The sequence below is a fragment of the Solenopsis invicta genome, chromosome 5, assembly GCF_016802725.1.
Source record: "Solenopsis invicta isolate M01_SB chromosome 5, UNIL_Sinv_3.0, whole genome shotgun sequence".
Lineage (NCBI taxonomy): Eukaryota > Metazoa > Arthropoda > Insecta > Hymenoptera > Formicidae > Solenopsis > Solenopsis invicta.
In genome coordinates this window covers 15,129,172-15,156,078 of record NC_052668.1, presented here as the reverse complement: position 1 = coordinate 15,156,078, position 26,907 = coordinate 15,129,172, and the positions used below count along the sequence as shown (strand labels likewise).

The window sequence follows — 26,907 nt, the reverse complement described above, 5'->3', positions numbered from 1 at the left end:
TTACAGGTTCGCGCAAACGACTTACTTTATACAACTGAACACTTCGCAGACATGCTTAGCATAGAGTGTGAGCAGCCTGTCGATAGCTACCGACATAGAAATTATATAAAATACGGCGATAAACACGTGAAACATCAACAGGTTGCAATATTCATCTACATCAAAAACATGTTTCAATCGATGTAGAAACCTGGCCGAGTATGTTTCATTCCTTTGTAAAAACGTATATATCTCACTAATAATGATCGGTGTTAAACAATAGAAGAGTCACATCTTGTAAAGACCAACTGAAATACGTCATTTCTTTGTCTTTTTACATTACTTTAAAAGTTGTAATATTTAAACAAAAAGAATATAGGATATTTATATAAAAATTTAATAAGCGAAAGAGAATGAGGGAAGATGGGAAAGAATAAAAAAAATGAGATTATGAGATAAATTGAAAAATAATTTGCACATAGTTTCAAAGCAACATAAGGAAGTAGTACTTTTTATGTACTGCTAAATTTTCGGTACGCTAGTGCTTTCATATGACAAAAATTCTTAATTGTAATAAGATGAAGATAACTCACTTTTGTATCGTAATGTGTGAATTTTGCTTTCCTCCGCATAATACCGTAATATTTCATTCTCTGATCCTTCGTGTATTATTTTCCAAGTTTCTTCTATATGTTCCAGAAGCTTTTTCATCTGCATCTCGAAGAAATCATGTGATTTACAATTTTAAAACGGGTCCATTAACTGTTTGTGTAATAGAAACGTAATATACGAACTTTATAGTTATTAAACAAACAATTGATTAGTATTACAATGGTGAAGCTGTTGACTGACAACGGCGAAATATTCTCCATAATGATGCTCAAATCCGTTATGCCAGTCATCAAGCTCCCCAAAGCTACAGAAAATCAGATATAAACCATCAGTTTCAACTTTAATGTTTGCTGTCGTACGTATCTTTAGTTACCTCTAAGACCGTCAAACTGGAAATGAAAAACACTGGCTCTGCGAACCTCACTTTGTCCTTTAGTCGCAATTGAAATAGCCAGTGGCCGATAATGCATAGGGATATTTTATAATAGTGATTGTCGTAAAAATACATTTTGTATCAAACTATCAAAGGGATATTATACGAGACAATCGTATATTTCGTCGAATATTCATATCAAATTGCACAGCTTATTCTTTATTCTCTTGGAAACAGAGAAACAGTTTTAAAAGAAACGGAGCTTGATGTGAAAAGAAAAATTGTAAGGCAATATTCCATACATTTCCGCGTAACAAAACATTACATATTTATAAGCGATGAGTCGTACTTTTTCTTTAACGCAACCCTTTGTGACCATTTGAAATATAACTGCGACAGACGTTCTATATGCTTTGCGATAAATCTAAGAAAAATCGGCTATAAGATAAAGAATGATATTATTTGTGTTTCATGATCAACATTGAAATGATCTGTTACTCTTACATGATCACTTGCTTAGTTAATGGATCAAAAGATTTTATGATGTTTAGCATTTTTGCATGTAACATTAATCACTTGGTAATTGTAGTAACTAGATTGTGTAAATTATATTTCTTTTCTTATAATATGATGGAAAAAAGTGAGTAATATCTTTTATTGTTTAACATAATCTATTATTTTCTCATTTATACACTTTTTTCTAACAGTGCACAATTTGTAAAATGTAACTCTGATAGATATATCATATATTTTACAAATAGTGAAAGAAATTTTAAATTAATTTTGCATGTAGAGGAACTTTTATTTTTTAATATGTATTATTATTACTAAAATAAAACATATTGTGCTCTTTAGATGACTAGAATATTAAAAATAAAAATACAATATTTTACTAAAATTGAAGATTATCAAATTAAAAAAAAAAAATTAAATTATTTATAAGCAAGATTATCATTCAAGAATATAACTTCTTGTTTTTATATGAAACAATAATTGTTGGAGAGAATAGAATAATTTTAATTTTATACTAATATTTGATACTGTTTTTTCTGCGTAGGATCAAAATTATCAACTATAAATAGAGACAGAATGCAATGTTACAACCACTGACGTAAAGTCGATTGTAACACAAAAGATCGGTTCTCACTTTCACCTTTTTCTAAGCTTTTTGTTTTTTCTTTATATTTTTTGCAAAAGACAAATACGTGGCATGATTCATTTCTTTTCTGTTATTTGAATAGACTATACTTTTTTATTATTTTTATTCTTGTATCTCTGTATTCATTAACAGAACTATATTTTTTTACTTGTTAGTCTTTCGTAATGCGAGGCATTTTAGAATAAAAACATGTGTATTCAAAACGATATAAATTTCATCAGCCAGGATCGATAGTAACATTACATTCAATAATGAATTGCATTGAACAATGATGTTACAATAGACTCCGACTATGTGTTTAAACTTTAACTTAATAATAAATTAATAACTAAATTAAATAATTAATAATTTACAATAATGTAAAATAATTAAACTTAAATTTAAAGAAAAGGAAAAGTACTTCCTTCAATAAAAATATTTATATCGTAATTTTAATACGCTCGTATTAAACATTTTCTATCACATAATTACACAAATATTTTTTTACGTAACACAAGAAAGTAATGCAAACGTCATGCAGTGGAAATATTTATATCGTAAGTTTAATACGAGCGTATTAAAATTGTGATATAAATATTTTTACTGCATAGCGTTTGCGCCACTTTCTTGTGTTACGTAAAAAATATTTGCGTAATTCTGTACGATAGGGTACGTCTATACTTTATCAATGTAGTTAAGGATTAAAAATTTTATTGAAAATATATGTTTTCCTCTATAAAAGTACACTGCATGCCTAAGCCGTAAAACTTAAAAATTAAAAAGTGTTTAAAGAATACATTCAATTGATGTGCTAGAAAAATGCTTTAGTTTGTATGTTTGATATGTTAAATAAGATAAGATTGTAATCATTATATAATATGTATAATGATTATTTAACACGTTTTTATTTCTTCCAATGTAAATCATTATATGCATCTGTTATTCATGCATTGACGTGAGCATTGTGAAGTACGACATGGTCATTTTTAAAAGCTGAAAATAATATTATAAAGACATTTTCATTTATGAAATTATCATCAAAATAATGTTACGTTTGTTCTTACTTCGCTAAAGGTCTCCAACGACATTATGAACATATTACCAGCTTTTATTTGGCACGGTTTAGTAGAACGCAGTAATGTTAATCTCAGGAGATGTCTGGATCTCAGTGAAATTTGGTACCACTTGCAGCTGTAACTGTTAATGAATTCAATACATTAGTTTTTTATATAATTTTGGTTTATCTATTAAATGCGACTTGTATTTCTAAATTATTTTAAATTAAATATACATATTTAAGTTAAATATATTGCGAAATACATTGCTGTATGAGGTTTTTGATTTTATACAATTTTTTCCATTTTAATATAATTTGTTTGAAATTTAGCGTATAAATATTGGCAAACAAATGCGTACATTACTTCCTGAAACTCAGTGCTGTAATCGGTCAATCGTTGAGATGTTGCACTCAGATAATATATATGTGCCAATTGTGCTGCATTAGAAGCAAGAATTCTGACAATTTCGTCTGGTTGATTATCCACCATTACCAACTTAAATGATACACAATGTTGTTAATTTTCTTCAAATAAAAATGCATTTATTGTCTAAAAATTTAATTTTAAATAATATTGAATATTTACCTCTGCCATGTTAAAACTTGAGCAAATAACTACATTTGCCAACAAAAGTAAGAAAGACATTGCATATGTGGATGCGAGCCGATCAAAAAATCTCCACGTAAAATAATGAAACAAATATATTAGTGTATTTAAATAAGCGTATTATAATTAATTATACTATTGTATAAATCTGATATAATTAGTTAAAGTAAATTATGTAAAGTTTAATGCAAAATGATTTTACATAATACATAATTAAATATAAAGTGAATTGCAAATTAATATAAAGATTACACAAAACAGTTATGTCATTTGATGACTATTTCATATAATATTTTATACAACTCTCATTTTTAAACTGATTAACACTAACTTTAGGATACGTTTGTGCAATTTGATGCAGCTGACTATGATATCGTACGCTTCGTCGTGTGCGATGTTTGGATTGAGCAAAAATAATTCTGAATCTTCTATTCGCTGCATGTTGTATCTATTTTAAAGTAAAAATGTAATTGCGATTTGACATATATATCATATTTAGACTTTTTTCAAATTACAGCATTGTTCGCGCAAATGACTTACTTTATGCAACCAAACAATGCTCCAACATGCTCAGTACAGAGTATGAACATGCTGTCGACAGCTATCGGCACAGAGACTATGTAGAATACGCTGATAAATGCGTGAAGCATCAACAGATTGTAATATTTATCTACATCAAGAACATGTTCCAATCGATACAGGAACTTGGCCGAGTATGTTTCATTCGTCGGTAAAAGCGTATATATCTTAGTAATAATGACCGGTGGTAAGCAATAGAAGAGCCACATCGCGTAAAGACCAGCTAAAATAAGTCACTTCTTTTTTTTCACATTACTTCAGAAGTCATGATTTAAACAAAAAGAGTACAAGCTGTTTACATAAAAATTTAATGAAAGAATGTTAGTAAAAAAAAGGGACAGAATGAAAAAAGAATAAGACAAATTGCAAAATAATTTGCTAATAAATTCAAAGCTATATAAAGAAGTAATCATTTTTACATACGTCTATATAAGTTTTCAATACACTAGTTTTTCTATATAATAATAATTTTTAATTGTAATAAAATGAAAACAATTTATAAGCTCTATAATATTATTTAATATTAAATAATATTTAATATTAAATAATATTCCCGAAATATTAATGAAAAGTGGTTATGTTTACTCCTAATAATATTATATTGTTACACCCGGTACGGACGGCCGGACTAGCGATCAGCTACCGTCATAAAAGTATTGATTTTCCCGAAGACAGCTGATTGCTAGCCGGGCCGTCCATACCGGACGTAACAATATGAATATTATACGAGAAGTAAATAATATTATGTGCTTCAATATTATTTTAAATTATAAGGAATATTAAATTTTTTTAATGTAATAATTATAAAATTTATGAATATTTTATGCATAATAGTTTACATTAATTTTTTTACAACAATAATATTTGTAGAACATTTTTATAATATTCCACGGATATTGAAGTAATACGCGAATATTATGTAAAAACGGACATAACCCAATATTCCCATAATAATATTAAAATAATGTTAAAAGTATTGAATAATATTCTTGAAATACTATTTTAATCTTTAATAATATTCGTATAATATTATAGAAATATTATGTGCACATAAGGAACTCACTCGCGTATCGCATTGAGTAGTTTTTGGTTGCCTCCGCATAATATTGTAATATTTCATTCTCTGGTCCTTTATGTATCACTTTCCAAGTCTCTTTTACTTGTTCCAGAAGATCTTTCATCTGCAGCTCGAAGCAATCGTGCGATTTACAATTATGAAACTAATCGATTAACTGTTTGTGTGACAAAAACACAATATACGAACGTTATACTGATTCAACCAACAACTGGTTAATTTTATAATGATGAAGTTATTCACTAACAACGGCGAAGTATTCTCCATAATAATGCTCAGATCCGTTATTCCAGCTATCAAGCCCCAGAACTGCAGAAAATCAGGTATAAACCATCGGTTTTGACGTTTGCTGCCGCACGTATCTTTAGTTACCTCTAAGACCGTCAAACTGGAAATGAAGAACACCGCCACTGCGAACATCACGTTGTTCCTCAGTCGCGATTGAAATGGCCATTGGCCGATAATGCATAGAGACGTTTTATTGAAATGGTAATAGTGATGATTATCGTAGAAAGACATTTTGTTATATTAAACTAGCAAAAGAAAACTGTACGAAACAAAGATATCTCGTCGAATATTCACATGAAATCGCAGAGCTTATTCTGTATTCTGTTGGAAACAGTTTCTAAAAGAAACGGAGTTCACTGTGAAAAAAATATCTGAGGCAATATACCATACAGTTTCCTGCAACAAAGCATTACATATTTATAAGTAATGAATCGTATTTTTTCTATCGCAACCCTTTGCAACGCAACCCGTTGAAATATAACTGCGACAGACGTTCTATATCTTTCGCGTTTTAAATCAAAGAAAACTGCTATAAGATAAAGAGTGGTATTATTTAGGTTTCGTGATCAACGTTGAAACAGTCTATTTTTTTTATTTGATTACTTGCTTAAGTTTATGGACATTGAAAGAAATTCTATTATATTTAGCATTTTTACATGTAACACTAATATTACAAGATAATTATTAATGTTACAATTAACTGGACTGTTCGAGTATATTTCTTTTCTAAGTCAATATGAAAAAAAGTGATAGAGAAATATCTTTTATTTCTCTTCAGTATGATCTATTCTGTGATTACATTTTTTTAACAGTACACCAATTTATTATATTTAAAATGCAATGTCGACGTACCATCTTGAACAAAAATTTAAATTAATTTTGCATGTAGAAGAACATTATCAAATTTTTTATTTTTCTAAAATATGTTATGACATTTATGTGACAATATTAAACTGTTTAAATTATTTACAATATTTATTATATCTTTGGACATTATTTCCTTTATATTAATAGTGTACTTACTCATAGTTTGAAATTCGTAATAACTTTTATTTGAATAATCGATCACTATATTTTTATATTGGAATATTTATAAACGTCGGCGTATTTGTATTTTAAAAATTTATTAAATTCTTTTAAAATATTAAATTTAAAAAAATATATGTTTTTTAAAAGACACAACAATGCACTATTGTTTTTAATCTATAGCTCATGGTCAAATGTGAAATATTTCCTGACGAAATAGTAAAATATGCTTTATCCACTTATATGAGTAACATATGTTACACATGTGAGTTGATGTACCAATGGATGATATAAATCTTTATCAAAGTGATTAAAAAAATAAATAAAGAATAAATGCTAAATATAAATAATATAAGACATCTACATGATATACATAGTAATATGTTATTCTATTTGTTGTTTATACATTTTATTTGTTATAGTAATTATAAACTTATTTTGTATATAACTTATTTGTCTTGTTAATACTTTTTTACTTATATATATAAAATAAAGCAAATAAAAAAGTATATTACGTTATCATGTACAATTATAATATACTTTTTTATTTGCTTTATTATTTTTTTAAATTAAAATTTTAATTTATATAACAAAATAATTAACATGACAAAAAAATAAAAACCTTTAAGAAATTTTTTAATTGGTGCACCAGAAAAGTGTTCAAATTTATATGTTATTATTTTATTAAATAGTTAGGCAAATAATGTATTATACATAATATTTAAGTGTTATACATAATATTTAAGTTCTCAGTCTACGTTTCTGTAATAAATTTATTATTACAATTTTTATTGTAATGATCTAATCATCGTAAAATATGATAGAGACATTTTCAAGATCTGAAAATATATGAAACGCAAACATTTTATTCTAAATTGTCAGGAAAATAATACGTTTATACATACCGAGCTAAAGTTTTCCATTGACATTGTAAACATTTTACCAGCTTCTATTTGGCACGGTTTAGTTGTACGCAATAATGTGAATTGCAACAGTTGTCTGGATCTCAATGAAATATCGTACCATTTGCAGCTATAACTGATAATGGATACGGCATTAATTTTTCACGTAGTTTCTCGAGAAAAAAATGTTTATATATAATTGTATATAAATATGTATTCTTATATATTAAAAATATATATAATTATACATATTTTATATTTAATTATATGTATAGTAATTATATATAAAAAAATTTTTCCAGTCTTATTTATCTAGTAAAACCAACATTGACTACTAAATTGTTCGAAACGTCAAATATAAGATGTAATATATAAAACAGATATATATATATATATATATATATATATATATATTTTTTTTTTTTTTTTAATACAATATAGCAAGAGATTTTTTTACCTTTTTTTATTCAATTTAATGTAATTTGTTTGATAATTAACGCAAAGATACTTTGAATGTCATTGCCAAACAGATGCTTACATTACTTCTTGAAGTTCGCTGCTATGATCGATCAATTGTTGAGACGTTGAACTCAAATAGTATATATGTAGCACTTGCGCTAAATTAGTAGACATAATTCTGATGATTTGATCGAAGCTACTCTTCAACATTATCATCTTAAATGATACGTAGTTTTATTAAAAAGTTCTGAAAGACACAATTATTATCAATAGATTCTAGATTTGTGTATGACGTTTACCTTAGCCGCGCCAAAGCTTAAGCTTATAACAACGTTTCCTAACGTAAATAGAAAAGATGTTGCGTACGTGGTTGAGAGCAGATCGGCAAATCTTTGTACAAAAAAAGGAAACAGAAATATATTCGCGTTAGTTCAGTTATATAATATATACAATAATATAAAGTATATAATGTAAAGTCTTCACAGCCGGCATTGGTGTACAAAATTTCGGCAGTGGACTGCCGAAAAAAGTAAGCAGTGACCTATAATATTGACGGCATTGTCGTCAGTGGTTGGGGAGTGGTGAGCTCACTTCAGAGTCGGCTTTTCGATCATGGGGTTGAGCACAAAAATTTTTGAATACTTCGGGAAAGCTTTAGAATTCTTGTGCAGGCATTGGCGTATGATAATGGGCACACGGTAGTGTTCATAATTGCATGGCATTGCCTTAATTTTAATATAGGATTGACGGCATTGTAGGCATTGACTAACAATAAGCATTGTCGGCAGTGTACAAAAATGTCGGCAGTGTTTTACAGCAATGCCAAAAATCGGCATTGGTGTACAAAATTTTGGGTTGTGAATTCCCCCAACAATATAAAGTATATAATGTAAAGTCTTTTAAAAAACATATAATTGAATATAAAGCAACGAGTATTAACTTGCCACAAGCGTCATGTTGAAAAGAGCCTCAGAAAAAAAATTGTATATATAATAATATATTAAATGTCAATATACATATAAATATATATAATTATATATATTTATAATTTATGTGTATAGACATATGTATGAACATATTTGATATAATATGTATAATTATATATGAAAAATTTTTTCTCATGGATAATGTATTTTCCGAGTATTTTATAAGTTTCAATAATTCTTACTTTTAAACTATGCAAAACGTATCTAAAAGCAGTACTAACTTTAAAGCATATTTATACAATTTGATACTATTGATTATGGCATGATATGCTTCATCATCTTTGACATTTGGATTGAGCGATTCCAAATCCGCAACTCCTATGCATTCTACATTGTATCTGTTTAAAAAAAAATGTAATTTTTGTTAAAAATGTCAGCCCATTGTAGAGTCTTTTGATACTACATAGATAATATTAATAACGGTTTACTTTATACACTTGAACAATGCACAGGCATGCTGAGTGCAAAGAACGAAAAAGCAGTCGATAGCTATTATTACGGAGACGGTATAAAATACGCAGATAGACCCGTGAAGCATCAATAGGTTGTAATATTTGTGCATGTCGATAACGTGTTCCAAGCGATAAAGAAACTTGGGCGTATGAGTGTTGTTCGTCGGTAAGACTACAGAGATTCGGTTAACGACGATTGGCGTTACGCAATAGAAGATCCATGCCGAATAAAGAGCAACTGAAATTAATTACATTTTTTTCATATTTCTTAAAAAAAAAAGATATTATGTTTTAACAGATTAATAAAAGGTTCTCAAATCTTCAAAGAAAAAAATGCCAAACAATTCGAATTACTTGAAACACTTTACCTCAAAAAATGAAAGGAAAAGATTATTATTTTTTTAATATAAAAAATTATTTTATTTAAACAGACTCCAACTGATAGAAGTAATAATGAGTTTTTATGTAGCAGATTTTTTTGCGATATTAAATACTGCGACAGTCTATATTTTTATTATAATAAATTTTTATTATAATTTGTAATAAAATTTTTGTTATAAAATAATAGCAACTTACTTATATATCGTACTGTGGACTTTCTGCTTTCTTCTGCGTAAAGCCTTAGTATTGTATTCTCATGTCCCACGTGCATGATTTTCCAAGTCTTTTCGATACGCTCCAGCAACTCTTTCATCTGCAACGCAAAGAAATCGTTTGCACTATTTTTATTTATACAACGATTTGTTTCGCTTTGCCCGTAGTGAAATGTAATGAACGAACTTTATATTTATTATACAAGCAATTCATTAACTTTATAATGACGAAATTATTGACAAGCAGCGGTGACATATTCTCCATGACGATAGTTATATCCGTTATTCCAGATATCAATCCCCATAGCTGTAGAACATCAAAAACAGACCATCAGTTTCGATTCTAACGTTCGCTCTCGTACGTATCTTTACCACTAAGGCCATCATAGTGAAAACGACCAAAACCGTAGAGGCAAACATCACGCTGCTTTTTATTCGCGATTGAAACGGCCATTGACCGACAAGTGACAGGACTATTTTATTGGAATGGTAGTAGCGGTTATCGTAAAAAGACATTTTGTGTTAGCGAGGCAGAGGAATACTGTACGGAACGATCAAATCGTCGGGTTTCACGACAAATCACAAACCTAATCGCGTATTCTCTTGGAGACGGTTGCAAAAAGAAACGTATTGCATCACGAAAAACGCCGAGATAATATTCTGCAATTCCGCATAATAAAGCATTATATATTCATAAGTAAAAAATCGCGTTTTTCTATACCGCAACTCAGTGCAATTGACATTGTATAGTCTTCTCTCTATAAATCTATATCTTCTAAAGTTATAAAATAAAAATGTTGCGAAATATGCGAGTTTCAATATTGACGGTGAAACTATTTTCTTTTCTAAAATACTATTTTTATTTATAACATTAATTAAATATATTCAGTTATATTGGTAGAAATAATACAAGTCACTTATCATTGCAAAATTATAAGCGTTACTTTAAATAATATTATTTAAATAAGATGTTGACACCTTTCTTATTGAAATAGTTATCTAAATTATTAATTTTTATTTTTAAGAAAATATGTTGATTTGCTTACAGTTCTGGAAAATGTATGTTTTGTAACATATTGTACATATTATTACACAATGTTATATTTAACAAAATTTTAATTTATAACTAAACTGTGAATATTTTTAGGTGAATATTTTGAAATGTTCTACTTCTATTTTCTTCATATATTCATAATACTGCATACGGTAAAAGTATTAGTCGCTTGTGTCGTTATCGACATGAATGAACCGATATACCAATTGATGATACTTTTGTATAATATTCAACAAACTTAAGAAAAAAGAGTTATATTAAATAAGAATAAATTTATACACACGCACACTTAATAATTATACTTAATTAACAAATACTTATACTAATTAATAATTGTGGTAATAAAATAATGGTTTACATCTGTATTTATTATTTATTACATTACATCTCATGTAAAAGAATAATAATTGATATCAATACAAAATTAATAGTTTTCTTAAGAACTTATTTATATTGGTGCATTAGAAAAATGTTATTCTCAACGCAAAAAATATTTTGACATAAAAAATGAAATTTGACACATTATGAAGTATATTATGGACGTGATCTGATTTTATATAGATATATAAATTTTATATAGATATAAAACCAGAATAATAATGATATTCAGATATGTTCCCACACCCAAAGACAATAGATATGATAATTTCATTAAAAACTTATAGTTTTTTCTGATTCTTGTAATGACGTAAGCATCGTAAAATATGATAAAGATACTTTTAAGATCTAAAAATAATATGGCAATAATATTTTATTTGAATGATTGATTCAAATCAGTCATAATTACATTTGCACTTACCGAACTGAAGTTCTCCATTGACATTACGAATATCTTACCAGCTTTTATTTCGCACGGCTTAGTAGTACGCATTATTGTAAACATTACGAGACGTCTTGATCTGATTGACATATTATACCAATCGCAGCTGTAACTATTAATGCATTAATTTTTTATATAATTTTTGTTTACTAAAACAATCAGTTGCATTGATCTTTAAAATCTTTTTAATTTAAGTTCGAAAGAACTGAATTACAAAATTTTTTTCTGATTTTACATAGCTTTGTTTCAATCAATTTAATATATTTTTAGTGTACATATGGTTTAAATATTAACAATTAAAATGCGTACATTACATCTTGAAATGCACTGCTATGATCAATTAATCGTTGAGAAATCATACTCAGCACATATATGTGTGCTACTTGCGCTAAATCAGCAGCGAGAATTCTGATTAATTCGTCAAGTTGAATGTCTATTATTATTATCTTAAATACACAACTTTGTTAGACTTTTCTGCATAAAAAACAAATTGTTTAAATTTCTGATATATCACTAAAATGTTTACCTCAGCGGCGCCGAAGCTTAAACATATAATTATATTTCCCAATAAAAAGAGAAATGATACTGCATAGTTAGATGCGAGCACATCGGAAAGTCTGCATGTAAAACGACATATAATATACAAATATTTTTAACTTTATATTTAAATAAATCTAATATAACACAAATATGCATGTTTCTACGTTCTAGAAAACAAAAATCGTTTCCTACATAGTTTTGTTTTCCAAAACGCCAAAAGAAATTAAAAATGTTGCATGCCTGTATAATCAATAAGTAATTTAAATTAATGATTAATTTAATATAATTTAAAATTAAACATAAAACATTTATATACAATGATACTAACATTGCATGGAAGTTAAAAATTTTATAAATAATTTCTTTTACTATATGTGCAAGAGATATATGTATTAAAATGTGCCATTTTGATACTAACTTTAAGACATGTTTGTAGGATTTGATGCAGTCAACTAAGTCATGATACGTTTTATCATCCTTAATATTTGGCTCCAGCAACACGAAATCCGTGCTTTGTAAACACTCTATGTTATATCTATTTAATAAGAATATAATTGTTGTTCTTAAAAAAAGATTAAGAAATTAAAGAGGTCCTTTTGATGCATCTTTATTCACGAAACTGACCTTATGCATTCTAACAATGCACAAATATGGTGAGTGCAAAATACAAAAGTGGATTCGAGAGCTATCGGCACTTGAACTATGTAGAATACGCTGATAAACCCGTGAAGCATCAACAGGTTGAAATATTTGTCCATGTCGAGAACGTGTTCCATGCGATATAGAAACCTGGCCGTGTATGTTTCGTTTGTCGGTAATAGCTTATAGATCCAAGTAATGACGAGCGGTGTCGTAGAGTAAAAGAGCCACGTTGCATAAAGAGCAACTGCAATAAATTCCTCTTTTCTTTTTTTAATTATTTCAAAATTCATAAATTTTTACTAAAACGTAACTGGTTGTTTATTTAAAAATCCAATAAAAATATTAAACGCTTTAGAGAAAAAAATTTATAGATAAAGCATGTAATAAAATAAAAAAATTGCAAAAACTTTTATATATTATAAATTTTTCGAAGATATTGCGAAAAAAAGAAAAAGAATATAGTTATAATATTTTAAATAATATTTTAAATAATATAATAAAAATAAATTAATAAAAATAGTACCGATCTTTTATTCGTATTTGCTATTTGCGATGTTTATCTGACGGAAAAGATTAGCTAATTGTATTATAAAATAAAGCCAACTTACTCGCGTATCGTATTGTAAAAGATCTGCTTTTCTCCGCATAACGCTGTAATATTTCTTTCTCTGCACCCGTACATTTTTTCTTCCACGTTTGTTCGATGTCCTCGTAAAGCACTTTCATCTGTAGCTCGAAGAAATCGTTCGCTTTACAATTACAGAACGATCTGATTAGCTTTGCATATGGAAGAACGTAAGGTACGAACTTTGTCATTAGTAATCACACAGTTTATGAATTTGATGATCATCATGCAATTCACCAGTAATGGCGAAGCATTTTCCATGATGATGTTCAGATCCGTTATCCCAGCTGCTAAACCCCAAAACTGTCGACAATAAAAAAACGAATTATCAATATCTGCTCCAACGTATCCCTGTATTTTAAGGGTCTCTAAACACCTCAAACGCTGTTAAACTGAAAATGAACAAAGATGTAACGGCAAACATCATGTTACTCTCCAGTCGCGATTGAAATGGCCATTGGCCAATTACGGACAGCAATCTTTTGTTGACATAATAGTAGCGATTGTCGAAGAAAGACATATCGTATGGCACAAATCAAAGGTGTATCGTTCGAAACGGTCAGATATCTCGTAGAATATTCACGTCAAATTGCAGAGTTTTATTTCTTTGAAAGAAAAATAATATTTGCGTATTCCTTTGAAAAGATTTTTAAGAGGAAACGTTGCAACAACAAAAAACAATGAGATGTATACCGCGCTATCACATATTTATGAGTAATGGGTTGAGTTTCTTTCAATCGCACTCTTTGTGAGCGGAGAGATCTATAACCTCGATATTATATGTCCATTGCTTTATAAATGAAGCAAAATTTGTCAAACTATAAGATAAATGGTAGAAAGGTACATGCGAATTGCAGATTCATAAAAGTAAAACTGTCATATTGATTTTACAAACCGTTGAAATCAATCTGTTATATTATTATATTCTATTATATTATCTATTATATTATTATATTCAATGATTCTGCTTTATAAAATTTACAGGAGAGAAAATATAAAATTTTTTTCTCTTTTTTTCTCTCATTTTTATTCTTTCTTTCTGTTTTTCTTATAAAACATTAAATTTTAATAATAACTCCCAAAGGTTAAGGTTTTATAATAATTTAGTTTATTTAAAAAATTATATTTTTTTATATTGATATATACATATATTAATAATGCATTAAATTAATATAATAAACATTCTTCTGTATAACTTTAAATAATTTAATTTTTGAATTAGATCTGCTTATTCTTTTTCATAATGCGTTTTTTATGTTATTGTTATAATTATGTTGTGATATTAATTTTTTTTAAGGTTATAAGTTTCTTAGAAAATATTTAAAAAAATATTTTATATAACTTCGTAATGTTATTATATAAATTGCAGCTACATTTTAAATATTTTTATATAAAGTGAAAAACATAGAAATGAAGTTTTAGTAAATAATTATATTTATTAATAATTTTATAATAAATAATTATATTTATTATAAATGAACACGTGGTATATGCACATGATACTAATATAATATATATAATATAACCTTGCTTTATATTTTATCTTTTAAATAAATTTTATTTTTTTATAATAACTATGTGACTTTATGATTATTTACTTTAAAATTATACTTGCTTAATTAACAACAACGAAATAATTTACATCTCTATTTATTAATTATTGCATTATGAGTATATCATGTAAAAGAATAATCAATGTCAACATAAGATAGTTATTTTGAGAATATGTTCTAATTAGTGCATTAGAAAAACAAGTTAATTTTTAACATAGTTTGACACAAATGAAATATAACATACCTGGTATATAAGACGTCTCCAGATATGTTTGAATTCAGTAGCTATTTCTGGTGCTGTTAACTTTCAATTGCGCTTGTTTATTAACTTAATATGTTGATCTTCAGCATAAGAAGTGCTTCTCGATGGTCCTGGGCGATTGCGATCTTTTAAACTTTCTGTATATCCAAAATAATGAATAGTATCTTTAATCATTGACTTTGGAATTCCAACTCTTTGACTGATTTGCTGGATAGAATATTCTTCTTCGTGAAGGGTAACAATCCTGGATCGTGTTTCAATACCTATTAGCTTTCCTCGCGGCATATTTTAGAGAAAAAACTAAAACTCTATGAACTAAATTTAATAACCTTAAAATAATGTTTCTGAAATCAACAAGATTAATTAAGAGTGATTAATTGTACTTAAAAGAATAGAGTGAAACAGGTAAAGTATTGAAAATAAAAAATTCCATTGATTCTCTAAATTAATATATTTTGAAAGCTGTTTTGAAATTTATGAATTATATTGATAAATAAGGATATTTTGGCATATAAAATAAAAAAATAATTTATAAAACTTTTGCAATTAATATTAATATGTAAACACTCTAAAGTATGTATATAAGAGAATAATGTAGCATCTCTTTTGTAACGTTATAATTTTTTAAATAACCATTTGATAAAATTTATGCAGGTGTCTAGACTTCCATAAGCGGCGGAGTATGTATAATTATATATGAAAAATTTTGGTAATTATTTAGAGATAGAGACCACCCTCCAATAATTTTGATCTTAACATACGAGGGTTATTCGGAAAGTAAGGTCCGAAACAAATATGAAAATTATGTAGAAAAGTAGAGAAACATGTAAGGAATTAAATAAAAAAAAGTTTTTTGAAAAAATCTGTGATGGTTTATGTTTATAAGAAATCGGACCTTACTTTCCGAATAATCCTGGTATGTTATCAAGGACGTGGCTCTGAATAACCTCTAACAAGTTTTAGCCGTCGCTGGTTGTCCATTAAAAATTTATAATCATAAAAGTTTGTAAAAATTAAAAATTTTTTTTAATTATTTCATGAAATATTTATTTCACAAAAAAAGATTCCAACAGGAAATGAAGCTTGTGATAAACTCTACAAAAAAAGTCATATTTTATCTAACTTCAATATTTTAGTTGTTATAATAGGAAAACTGTTTTAAAATAAGTTCTTTTATTTTCATTAATAATTTATTTTAGTAATAACTATACAGATACACCCACACACACACATACGCGCGCGCGCACACACATGTCTAGATCCACTCCCTTGCACCCTCCACCCGTGCATGCGACGTGCATGCGACATGCATGCGTGCATGCGTGCGTGCAATAAAACACTGACGTTACGCAATAGAAAATCCACGCCGAATAAAAGGCAATTAAAATTAGTTACATTTTTTTTATTAAAAAAAAATAATATTATATTTTAACAGATTAATAAAAAGTTCGCAAATCTCAAAAAAAGACCAAACAATTTGAGACACTTGAAACACTTCACCTCAAAAAAATGAAAGGAAGTGATAAAAGATCATTTTTTTTAATATAAAAAATTATTTTATTGAAACAGGCATCAACTGAAAGAAGTAATAATGAGTTTTTATGTATCAGATTTTTTGCGGTATTAAGTAACGGTCTATTCTTTTATAATAATATTTTTTTTATAATTTTTATTAAAATTTTTATTATAAAATAATGGCAACTTACTTATGTATCGTACCATAAAATTTCTGCTTTCTTCTGCGTAAAGCCTTAGTATTGTATTCTCAGGTTCAACGTGCATGATTTTCCAAGTCTTTTCGATACGCTCCAGCAACTCTTTCATCTGCAACGCAAAGAAATCGTTTGCATTATTTTTATTTATACTACAACGATTTGGTTTGCTTTGCGCGTAGTGAAATGTAATGTACGAACTTTATATTTGTTCTACACAAGCAATTCTTATATTTATTATACAAGCATTAACTTTATTAAGGACGAAATTATTGACAAGCAGCGGTGGTAATATTCTCCATGATGATGATCAAATCCGTTATGCCAGCTATTAATCTCCATAGCTGTAGAAAATGAAAAACTGACTGTTAATTTCGATTCTAACATTCGTTCTCGAACATATTTTGATTACCTCTAAGGTTATCATAGTGAAAACGAACAAAACCGTAGTGGCAAACATCACGTTGCTCTTCATTGGCGATTGAAACGGCCATTGTCCGACAAGAGACAGGACTATTTTATTGAAATGATAGTAGCGATTATCGTAAAAGGACATTTTGTGTTAGGTAAAGGAATACTATGCCGAACGATCAAATCGTCGAGTATTCACGACTACAGCGACTACTCACAGACTTAATCGCGTATTCTCTTGGAGACAGTTTCAAAAAGAAAAGTAGCGCATCACAAAAAACGCCGAGATAATATTTTGCAATTCCGCATAATAAAGCCATCATATGTTTGTAAGTAAAAATCGCGTTTCTCTAGCGTGCAACTCACTGCAATTGACATCGTATAGTCTTCTCCCTATAAATCTGTAGCTTCTAAAGTTATAAGATAAGAATATTGCTAAATATGCAAGTTTCAATATTGACGGTGAAACTATTTTCTTTTCTAAAATACCATTTTTATTTATAACATTAATTAAATATATTCAGTTATATTAGTAGAAATAATACAAGCAGTCACTTATCATTACAAAATCATAAGCGTTACTTTAAATATTATTTAAATAATATGTTGACATTTTTCTTATTGTTATCTAAATTATTAATTTTTATTTTTAATAAAATGTTGAATTGTTTACAATTTTGGAAAATATATGTTTTGAAACATACTCTTGTACATATCATGTTATATTTAAAAAAAATTGTAATTTATAACAAAACTATGAATATTTTTAGGTGAATACTTTGAAATGTTCCACTTCTATTTTCTATATTCGTAATACTGCATACGGTAAAAGTGTTAGTCGCTTGTGTCCTTATCGACATGAATGATTTGATCTACCAATTGATGATACTTTTGTATAATATTCAACAAATTTAAGAAAAAAAATTATATTAAATAAGAATAAACTTGTACACACGCACACTTAATAATTATACTGAATTAACAAATACTTATACTAATTAATAATTATGGCAATAAAATAATGGTTTACATCTGTATTTATTATTTATTACATTACATCTCATGTAAAAGAATAATAATCGATATGAACACAAAATTAATAGCTTTTTTAAGAACTTATTTAGATTGGTGCATTAGAAAAATATTATTCTTAACGCAATAAATATTTTGACATAGAAAATAAACTTTGATATATGATGAAGTGAATTATAAACATATTCTGGTTTTACATAGATATATAAATTTTATATAGATATAAACCAGAATAATAATGATATTCAGATATGTTCCTACACATAAAGATCATAGATATTATAATTCTATTGTAAACCTCTAGTTTTTTTCCTATTCTTGTAATGACGTAAGCATCGTGAAATATGATAAAGATACTTTTAAGATCTAAAAATAATATATCGCAATAATGTTTTATTTAAATAATTAATGAGATAATTACATTTGCACTTACCGAACTAAAGTTCTCCATCGACATTACAAATAGCTTACCAGCTTTTATTTGGCACGGCTTAATAGTACGCATTAATGTAAGTCTTAGGAGATGTCTCGATCTGATTGACATTTTATACCAGTCGCAGTTGTAACTATTAATGCATTAATTTTTTATATAATTTTTGTTTACTAAAAAACCATTTGCATTGATCTTTAAATCTCTAAGTAAGCACGAAAGAACTAAATAACAAAATGTTTTTCTGATCTTAAATAGATTTGTTTTAATCAATATATATTTTTAGTGTACATATAGTTTAAATATTAAAATGCGTACATTACATCTTGAAATGCACTGCTATGATCAATCAAACTTTGAGAAATCATACTCAGCAAATATATGTGTGTTAGTTGCGCTATATCCGAAGCGAGAAGTCTGATCAATTCGTCAAATTGGATGTCTATCATTATTATCTTAAATACACAATTTTGTTAGACTCTTCTGCATAAAAAACAAATTGTTTAAATTTCTGATATATCACTAAAGTGTTTACCTCAGCGGCGCCGAAGCTTAAACATATAATTACATTTCCCAATAGAAAGAGAAATGACACTGCATAATTAGATTCGAGCACATCGGAAAGTCTACATGTAACACGAGGTTTAATAAACAAATATTTTCAACTTCATACTTAAATAAATCTAATATAAATCTAATATATGCATGTTTATGAGTTCTAGAAAACAAAATTTGTTTCCTACATAATTTTGTTTTCCAAAACACACATAAAAGTTAAAAATGTTGCGTACCTGTGAAATCAATAATTAATTTAACTCAATGATTAATTTAATCTAATTTAAAGTTAAACATACAACATTTAAGTACAATGATATTAACATTGCATGTAAATTAAATATTTTATAAATAATTTGTTTTGCCATATGTGCAAGAGATATATGTATTAAAACGTGCCATTTTGATACTAACTTTAAAACATGTTTGTAGGATTTGATGCAGTCAACTAAGTCATGATACGTTTTATCATCCTTAATATTTGGCTCCAGCAACACGAGATCCGTGCTTTGTATGCAATCTACGTTATATCTATTTAATAAAATCATAATATGATTGTTTTTAAAAAGAGATTGAGAAATTAAAGAAGTCCTTTGATGCAGCTTCATTCGCGAAACTGACCTTATGCATTCAAACAATGCACAAATATGGTAAGTGCAAAATACAAACGTGGATTCGAGAGCTACCCCTATAGTAAGTATGAAGAATATGCCAATAATTCCGTGAAGCATCAACAGGTTGAAATATTTGTCCATGTCGAGAACGTGTTCCACGCGATACAGAAACCTGGCCGCGTATGTTTCGTTTGTCGGTAATAGCTTATAGATCCAAGTAATGACGAGTGGTGTCGTACAGTAACAGAGCCACGCCACGTAAAGAGCAACTGCAATAAATTACTCTTTTCTTTCTTTAATTATTTAAAAAATCATTTTTATAAAAACGTAACAGGCCGTTTATTTAAATATCTAATAAAAATATTAAACGCATCAGAAAAAATTTATAGATAAAACATGTAATAAAATAAAAAAATGCAAAAACTTTCATATATTATAAATTTCTCGTAGATATTGCGAAAAAAAGAGAAAAAGACAAAAATTATAATATTTTAAATAATAATATAATAAAAACGAATTAATAAAAATAGTACCGATCTTTTTTTCGTATTTGCTATTTGCGATGTTTATCTGACGGAAAAGATTAGCTAATTTTATTATAAAATAAAGCCAACTTACTCGCGTATCGTATTGTAAAAGATCTGCTTTTTTCCGCATAACGCTGTAATATTTCTTTCTAACGCTGTAATATTTCTTTCTCTGCACTCGTACATTTTTTCTTCCACGTTTGTTCGATGTCCTCGTAAAGCACTTTCATCTGTAGCTCGAAGAAATCGTTCGGTTTACAATTACAGAACGATCGGATTAGCTTTGCATGTGGAAGAACATAAGATACGAACTTTGTCATTAGTAATCACACAGTTAATGAGTTTGATGATACCCAAGCAATTCACCAATAACGCCGAAACATTTTCCATGATGATGTTCAAATCCGTTATCCCAGCTGCTAAACCCCAAAACTGCCGAAAATCAAAAACGAATTATCAGTTTCTGCTCCAACGTATCCCTGTGTTTTTGGACCTCTAAACACCTCAAAGGCTGTTACACTGAACATGAACAAAGATGTAACGGCAAACATTATGTTACCCTCCAGTCGCGATTGAAATGGCCATTGGCCAATTACGGACAGCAATCTTTTGTTGAGATAATAGTAGCGATTGTCGAAGAAAGACATATCGAATTGCACAAATCAAAGGTGTATTGTTTGAAACGGTCAGATATCTCGTAGAATATTCACGTCAAATTGCAGAGTTTTATTCCTTTGAAAGAAAAATAATATTTGCGTATTTCTTTGAAAAGATTTTTAAGAGAAATGTTGCGCGATAACAAAAAGCAATGAGATGTATGCCGCGCAATCACATATTTATGAGTAATGGGTTGCGTTTCTTTCAGTTGCACTCTTTGTGAACGGAGAGATCTATAACCTCGACATTATATTTCCATCGCTGTATAAATCAAGCAAAATTTGTCAAACTATAAGATAAATGGTAGTAAGATACATGCGAATTGCAAATTCGTAAAAGTAAGACTGTCCTATTGATTTTACAAACCGTTGAAATCAATCTGTATTAAAAGAATCAGTTTTATGAAGAATCAGTTTTATGTTTACTGTTTCGTGAAATTCAACACGTTCATATACATTAGTATTATTATATCCAATGATTCTACTGCATAAAATTTAAAGAAGAAAGAATATAAAATTTTTTTCTCTTTTTCTCTCAATTTATTCTTTCTTTCCGTCTTTCTTATAGAACATAAAATTTCAATAATAACTCCCAAAGGTTAAGGTTTTATAATAATTTAGTTTATTTTTAAAAAATTATATTTTTTATATTGATATATATGTATATATAAATAATATATTTTAATTTAAGGGGGAAAGGTCATGTAATCGGCTGAAAAGAAACTAATTTTCATAGATTTTTTTGCGGCACAAGACTTTTAAATTTTTTAATGAACTGTCCTTAACTTTTCTCACATATTTCTTATAATTCGTTGATGTAGGAAAGAAATTTGTTAAACCAAATTTGTTTAAATATGGCGGCGTAATGACGCTCGCTCTCTAAGTCCTAGTTTTCGAGGAGATCAAATGGCGTGCAATGCAGTATTTTTTTTATCTTGTCCTAAAATAAAAAATCGAACAAATTTGTCTTTTTGATAAAATTGCACACCCGATGAACCTAAATCCGATAGTAAAAAGTACTAAAATAAAAATCTACGCAGTTATGAAAAAAATGTTGAATTTTTCCATAAAATATTTATTTTTATCAATATAAAAAAAAATAGTTTGGACAGTAATTCTTGCAAGTTTTATAAGTACTTCCAGTGGAGAATTTAATGAAAAATAAATGCACCGTCTCAACTATATTAATTGAATATTTTTAGAGTTATATTGCACTCCGTTTTGAAAGACGTAGTTTCAAAAAAATGGGTTCAAAGATTGAAAAGCGCATGACTAACGATTAGATGCGTATGTACGTATGAACTTGTTTGTAGAATCGTTAATATGTCGATCTCCAATATGAGGACTTCAAATTTGAATTCTTGGAATGTTTTAGTACATACATATGCAATAAAAAAGGAATCGATTTTTACATGACCTTTCTCCCTTAATATAATAAACATTTTTCGGTATATTTTTATACAATTTAATTTTTAATTAGATAACAGTTTATCCTTTTTTATAATATATTCCTTGTGTTATTATTGAGATTATATTGTCATATTAATTTTTTTAAAATTATAATTTTTTAAATTTGAAAAATATTTAGTATAATTCCATAACGTTCTTCAAATTGTAGCTATATTTTGAATATTTTTATATATAATTAAAAACGTAGAAATAAAATTTCCTGGTAAATAGTTAAATTTATTAAAATATTTATATTTATTAATAATTTTATAATAAATAATTATATTTATTATGAATAAACTTATACACATGGTATAATGTACATAATACTTATATAATGTATACTTTGCTCTATCTTTATCTTTAAAATAAATTTTATTTTTTGCATAACTATGTTACTTTATGATTATTTACTTTATCATTATACTTGCCTAATTAACAACAATAAAATAATACTTTACATTTGTATTTATTAATTATTGCATTATGATTTTATCATGTAAAAGAATAATCCATATCAACATAAAATAGATAGCTATTTTGAGAATATGTTCTAATTAGTGCATTAAAAAAATAATTTAATTTTTAACATAGTTTGACACTAATGAAATATAATATACCTGGAATACAAGATATCTCTAAATGTGTACCGTTTGAAATATTGCTAAACTATAGGAAAATGTATTTCAAGTAAATCTTATTGTATTTCGAAAGAGATCATAGATGTTCTTATGGATAATCGTTTATATTCTATGTAAAATAATTGCATAATTGCATTTAAAAAATAACAGCATTACTTTGAAATCTCGGGAACATGCCCACTTAGAAGAACTATGTCCATCATCATGGTATCTTTTTCGAAACAGTAAAATTTACTTGAAACAGTTTTTCATATCTCCTGCTATTTCTCAATTATTTAAAACAGAATTATCTAGAGACACTCTGTATAAAATAAAAACACATTAATGATATTAACATGTATTATCTACAAGAAACTATATACATTTATAATTCTATTATAAACTTCTAATTTACTGTTCGTTTTGCAGAGACGTAAGCACCGTGAAGTACGATAAGGATAATTTTAAGATCTAAAAATTATATCGCATAATTTATTATATTTTAAATTAAATAACCATCAAAGTTAAATTTTATGTTCCACGTACCGAGCTAAAGGTCTCCATCGACATTACAAACATCATCCCAGCTTTTATATAGCATGGCTTATTTGCACCCATTAATGTAAACATCACGAGACGCCTCGATCGTAATGACATCCTATACCAATCGCAGCTGTAACTGTTAATACATTATTTTTTATATCATTTTTATGTTCCTACAAATAGTGATATTGATTTTTTAATTGTTTAAAATGTTAAATAAACATATATTTATTGCAATTGAACAGATTAACGCATAATTTTTTAAATATTTATAATTAATACATGCGTACATTATATCTTGAACTTCGCTGCTTCGATTGGTCAATCTTTGAGAAAGCATACACAAACTAAATATGTGTACTAATTGCGTTATATTAAGAGAAAGGATGCTGATAATTTCGCCCAGTTTTAAGTCTAGCATTATTATCTTGAAACGCAACATTATTAGACATTTCACATATAAAAAGAGCAATAATAGTTTAAAGTGTTTATATTTAATTTGGATATTTACCTCAGCAGAGCCAAAGCTTAAGCTTATAACTACACTTCCCAAATGAAAGAAATATGCCATAGAATAGTTAGATGAAAGTATATCAGAAAGTCTACATATAAAATAGATAAAATATAAATACTTTAATCTATTTAAACAAATCTAATATAATCTATACCTGATTAAAACTTTTATATAATATTCAATACGCATATTTACTTAATTGATAAACGTTACCTGAAAGTATGATCAACATTTTACAAATATTATTTTGTACGTTTTGTTATATTTTGCAACACGTTGAGTACATATATAATAAAAACTAGCATTGATACTAACTTTAAGGCATGTTTGTGAGATTTAACGCAGGCAATTAAGTCATGATACGATTCATCATCCTTAATATTTGGCTCCAGCGATACGGGATCGGTGCTTCGTATACGCTCTACGTTATAACTATTTAATAAAATCGTAATATTATCGTTCTTAAAAAGAAATTAAGAAATTAAAAAGGTCCTCTTAAATGCAGCTTTATTCGCGAGAGCAACTGACCGTAGGCATTCGAACAATGCACAGATATGCAGAGTGCAAACTGTGAACACAGCATTGATGGATATTGACACGGTTAATAAGAAGAATGCGGCCATAAGCCCGTGAAGTAGCAACAGGTTGTAATATTTGTCCATGTCGAGAACGTGTTCGATACGATACAGAAACTTGGCCGTGTATGTTTTGTTTGTCGGGGAAAGCTTGTACATCCCTCTCGCGATAACCCATGGCATAATGTACAACACCCACGTCGTGTAAAAAGCAACTGTAATAGGTTACTCTTTTTTCCATTTAAGTTACCTCAAAATCATTTTTAGGTAAACACAATAGGCTCTTTATTTAAAAATCCAGTAAAAATATAAATATTGAAAAAGATCAGCATTAGAAAAAAATTACAAATAAAATAGAAAATTGCAAATATTCCAATATTATTATAAATCTCTCGAAGATATTAAAAAAAATTAAATAGAACTTACGATATTTTGAATGAACAATAACATAAGAGAAGCAGATTTAGAAAAAAAACAGCATCAATTTTATAGTTCGCCAGATTTATGGTATTTATCGGATAGAAAAAATTAAGTTTATTTTTGTAAAATAAAGACTACTCACTCATAAATCGTTTTGTGAAAATTCTACTTGTCTCCGCGTGACACTGTAATATTTCTCTTTCTGGACCTGACTGTTTCATCTTCCACGTCTCTTCGACGTCCTCCAGAAGCACTTTCATCTACAGCTCGAAGAATTAATTTGTTTTATACAATTACAGAACGATTTGATTATCTTCAGATACAACAGATTATAAAGTACAAACTTTGTTATTAGTAACTGCACAATTAATGAGCTTTATAATAATGTAACTATGCACCAGCACTTGTGAACCATTCTTCATGATGATACCCAGATCCGTTATCCCAGCTACTAAGCCCCAAGTCTGCCAAAAATAAAAAACAAATTATTGGTCTCGGATCTAACGTATCCTTACTGAACTTGTGTAAATACCTGAATGGATGAAAAACTGAAAATGAAGAAAGATGCAACAGCGAACATTATGTTACCCTTCAGTCGCGACTGAAATGGCCATTGACCAATTATGGACAGCAATCTTTTGTTGAGATAATAGTAGCGATTGTCGAAGAAAGACATATCGTATTGCACAAATCAAAGATGTTTTATTCGAAACGGCCAGATATCTCGTAGAATATTCACGTCAAATTGCAGAGTTTTATTTCTTTAAAAGAAAAATAATATTTGCGTATTCCTTTGAAAAGATTTTTAAGAGGAAACGTTGCGACAACAAAAAACAATGAGATGTATACGCGCAATCACAAATTTCTGAATAATATATGAGTCGCCTTTTTTTCAATCGCACTCTTTGTGAGCAGAGAGATCTATAAAATCGACATTATATACCCATCGCTTTATAAATGAAGTAAAATTTATCACACTATAAGATAAATGGTAGTAAGGTACATGTGAATTGCAAACTCGCAAAAGTAAAACTGTCCACCTAGTGATTTTACAAACCGTTAAATCTGTAAATCAATCTGTTTTCGAAGAATCAATTCTGTGAAGTTTATTCTTTTGTGTTCTAAGAAATTCAACACGTAAATATACATTAATATTATTATATTTAATGATTCTGCTGCATAAAATTTAGAGGAAAAGGAATATTAAAAAATTTCTCTCTCTCTCTC

General features: G+C 27.9%; 4 protein-coding genes and 1 pseudogene across 10 annotated transcripts; all 5 read right to left on the bottom strand.

The window, feature by feature from the left end:
- Window positions 1–2,796: 2,796 nt before the first annotated feature.
- LOC105193356 (odorant receptor 85b) lies at window positions 2,797–7,199 on the bottom strand. 3 transcript variants are annotated; one of them, XM_011157765.3, is made up of 9 exons: window positions 5,793–5,939; window positions 5,610–5,729; window positions 5,409–5,526; window positions 4,307–4,568; window positions 4,098–4,214; window positions 3,746–3,836; window positions 3,519–3,655; window positions 3,167–3,299; window positions 2,953–3,095 (listed from the first exon to the last, which is right to left on the bottom strand). In XM_011157765.3, the coding sequence occupies exons 1-9, from the start codon at window positions 5,937–5,939 to the stop codon at window positions 3,042–3,044; spliced, it is 1,179 nt and encodes a 392-aa protein (XP_011156067.3). In that variant the 3' UTR covers window positions 2,953–3,041. The 3 variants fall into 3 exon arrangements, with proteins under 3 accessions (XP_039305973.1, XP_039305972.1, XP_011156067.3); XM_039450039.1 differs by having other exon boundaries at window positions 2,797–3,095; window positions 3,205–3,299; window positions 5,610–7,199; XM_039450038.1 differs by having other exon boundaries at window positions 2,799–3,095; window positions 5,610–7,181.
- A 221-nt stretch (window positions 7,200–7,420) lies between these two features.
- LOC120357946 (odorant receptor 13a-like) lies at window positions 7,421–10,844 on the bottom strand. The gene is made up of 9 exons (XM_039450047.1): window positions 10,499–10,844; window positions 10,314–10,433; window positions 10,110–10,227; window positions 9,510–9,771; window positions 9,303–9,419; window positions 8,395–8,485; window positions 8,175–8,311; window positions 7,640–7,772; window positions 7,421–7,573 (listed from the first exon to the last, which is right to left on the bottom strand). The coding sequence occupies exons 1-9, from the start codon at window positions 10,640–10,642 to the stop codon at window positions 7,523–7,525; spliced, it is 1,173 nt and encodes a 390-aa protein (XP_039305981.1). The 5' UTR covers window positions 10,643–10,844; the 3' UTR covers window positions 7,421–7,522.
- Window positions 10,845–11,527: 683 nt separating this feature from the next.
- Window positions 11,528–16,256, bottom strand: LOC113004871 (odorant receptor 30a). Of its 4 annotated transcripts, none has more exons than XM_039450040.1 (9): window positions 14,184–14,604; window positions 13,991–14,110; window positions 13,791–13,908; window positions 13,165–13,441; window positions 12,959–13,075; window positions 12,527–12,617; window positions 12,310–12,446; window positions 11,980–12,112; window positions 11,528–11,906 (listed from the first exon to the last, which is right to left on the bottom strand). In XM_039450040.1, the coding sequence occupies exons 1-9, from the start codon at window positions 14,325–14,327 to the stop codon at window positions 11,832–11,834; spliced, it is 1,212 nt and encodes a 403-aa protein (XP_039305974.1). In that variant the 5' UTR covers window positions 14,328–14,604; the 3' UTR covers window positions 11,528–11,831. The 4 variants fall into 4 exon arrangements, with proteins under 4 accessions (XP_039305974.1, XP_039305976.1, XP_025995221.1 ...); XM_039450042.1 differs by lacking the exon at window positions 14,184–14,604 and adding an exon at window positions 15,605–16,256 and having other exon boundaries at window positions 11,766–11,906; XM_026139436.2 differs by having other exon boundaries at window positions 11,766–11,906; window positions 13,165–13,426; window positions 14,184–14,603.
- Window positions 16,257–18,216: 1,960 nt separating this feature from the next.
- Window positions 18,217–21,890, bottom strand: LOC105193355 (annotated as a pseudogene).
- Window positions 21,891–23,244: 1,354 nt separating this feature from the next.
- LOC113004875 (odorant receptor 22c-like) lies at window positions 23,245–26,604 on the bottom strand. 2 transcript variants are annotated; one of them, XM_039450036.1, is made up of 9 exons: window positions 26,213–26,604; window positions 26,025–26,144; window positions 25,823–25,940; window positions 25,214–25,475; window positions 25,001–25,117; window positions 24,683–24,773; window positions 24,462–24,598; window positions 24,175–24,307; window positions 23,971–24,099 (listed from the first exon to the last, which is right to left on the bottom strand). In XM_039450036.1, the coding sequence occupies exons 1-9, from the start codon at window positions 26,354–26,356 to the stop codon at window positions 24,040–24,042; spliced, it is 1,182 nt and encodes a 393-aa protein (XP_039305970.1). In that variant the 5' UTR covers window positions 26,357–26,604; the 3' UTR covers window positions 23,971–24,039. The 2 variants fall into 2 exon arrangements, with proteins under 2 accessions (XP_039305969.1, XP_039305970.1); XM_039450035.1 differs by having other exon boundaries at window positions 23,245–24,099; window positions 24,462–24,773.
- Between the last annotated feature and the right edge of the window lie 303 nt (window positions 26,605–26,907).